Below are 1,138 nucleotides of genomic sequence, written 5' to 3' on the forward strand. Positions count from 1 at the left end.
CCCCGCCGTTTCTTCTTGTGCCAGTATCTGATGAAAATGCCTCTGGGAAGTGCCTAGTGTCAAAATGGAAAGGAAATGGTAAAGATGTAGGTGTGCCACGGGGATTCTGGCACAGGGGCAGCTCACAAGCAGCTGTGGTACCTGCTCCTTCCCCAGGATCACACAGACACCGGCAGGACGGGATCCCAGTGGATCCTGCGGATGCTGTGGGGCTGTGATAACCTCTGGGCTGTTCTGGACGAGTGGGACCAAAAAGGGAGACCCTGTTGCATGTCAGGGGTCAGGAAAGGGGCTCACAGGATGCTCCAGGGAACGCAGGTTGTCCATGTTTTATTTCCTTCTCTATTACCCGTCTCCTCCCAACCCACCCTCCCCAGCGAAGCCCCTCTACGTACTGGGCGTCCTCGCCCTCCAGGAGCCGGCGGTACGTGGCAATCTCCTGCTCCAGGCGGCATTTGACGTCCAGGAGGACCCTGTACTCCTGGTTCTGCCGCTCCATGTCACACCGCAGCTCGGCCAGCTGCTCCTCCACGCTGGTGATCAGCCCCTGCAGCTGGGCCAGCTGGGTGCCGTAGCGGGCTTCTGTGTCGGCCAAGGTGCCCTCCAAGGCTGCTTTCTGCGTGCAGAGGAGAGGGACACGATCAGGGGGGACAGAGGGGGGTGGGGATGGGAGCACCCGCGCGTCCCTGGCCCACAGTCCTGCATGTCCCCCAGCCCGCGGGGAGCCGGCCCCTCGTACCGTGCTGAGCTGGGACTGCAGGTCGATCTCCAGGCTCTGGATGGTGCGTCGTAGCTCTGTGATCTCCGTCTTGCCGCTCTGAAGCTGCTCGGTGTTGATGGCCACCTCCCGGTTCAGCTCTTCCGTCTGCAACGAGGCCAAGCCGGCAAAGCCGTTCCAGCAGCGGCGACGGGCACAGCCGCGGGTCCCGCCCGCCCCGCTGCGCTGCCGGCAGCCCCTCACCTTGCTGAAGAACCACTGCTCGGCGTCCCTGCGGTTCTTGTCCGCCAGGCTCTCGTACTGCTCCCTCATCTCAGCCAGGATCTTGGTGAGGTCGATTCCAGGGGCAGCATCCATCTCCACGCTGATCTCTCCACCCACCTGCCCGCGCAGGGAATTCATCTCCTGGCAGAAAAGAGA

The 1,138-nt window shown here is 62.7% G+C and overlaps 1 protein-coding gene across 1 annotated transcript; it reads right to left on the minus strand.

The window, feature by feature from the left end:
* Positions 1-368: 368 nt before the first annotated feature.
* On the minus strand, positions 369-1,129 carry LOC104518935 (keratin, type I cytoskeletal 14; the record flags this gene model as incomplete). Its single annotated transcript, XM_010176593.2, has 3 exons — positions 369-616; positions 740-865; positions 962-1,129. Coding segments are annotated over 3 exons (542 nt in total), but the record flags the coding sequence as incomplete, so codon positions are not given.
* Positions 1,130-1,138: the final 9 nt, after the last annotated feature.

The sequence above is a fragment of the Antrostomus carolinensis genome, unplaced genomic scaffold (genome assembly GCF_000700745.2).
Source record: "Antrostomus carolinensis isolate BGI_N321 unplaced genomic scaffold, ASM70074v2 C13173880, whole genome shotgun sequence".
NCBI lineage: Eukaryota > Metazoa > Chordata > Aves > Caprimulgiformes > Caprimulgidae > Antrostomus > Antrostomus carolinensis.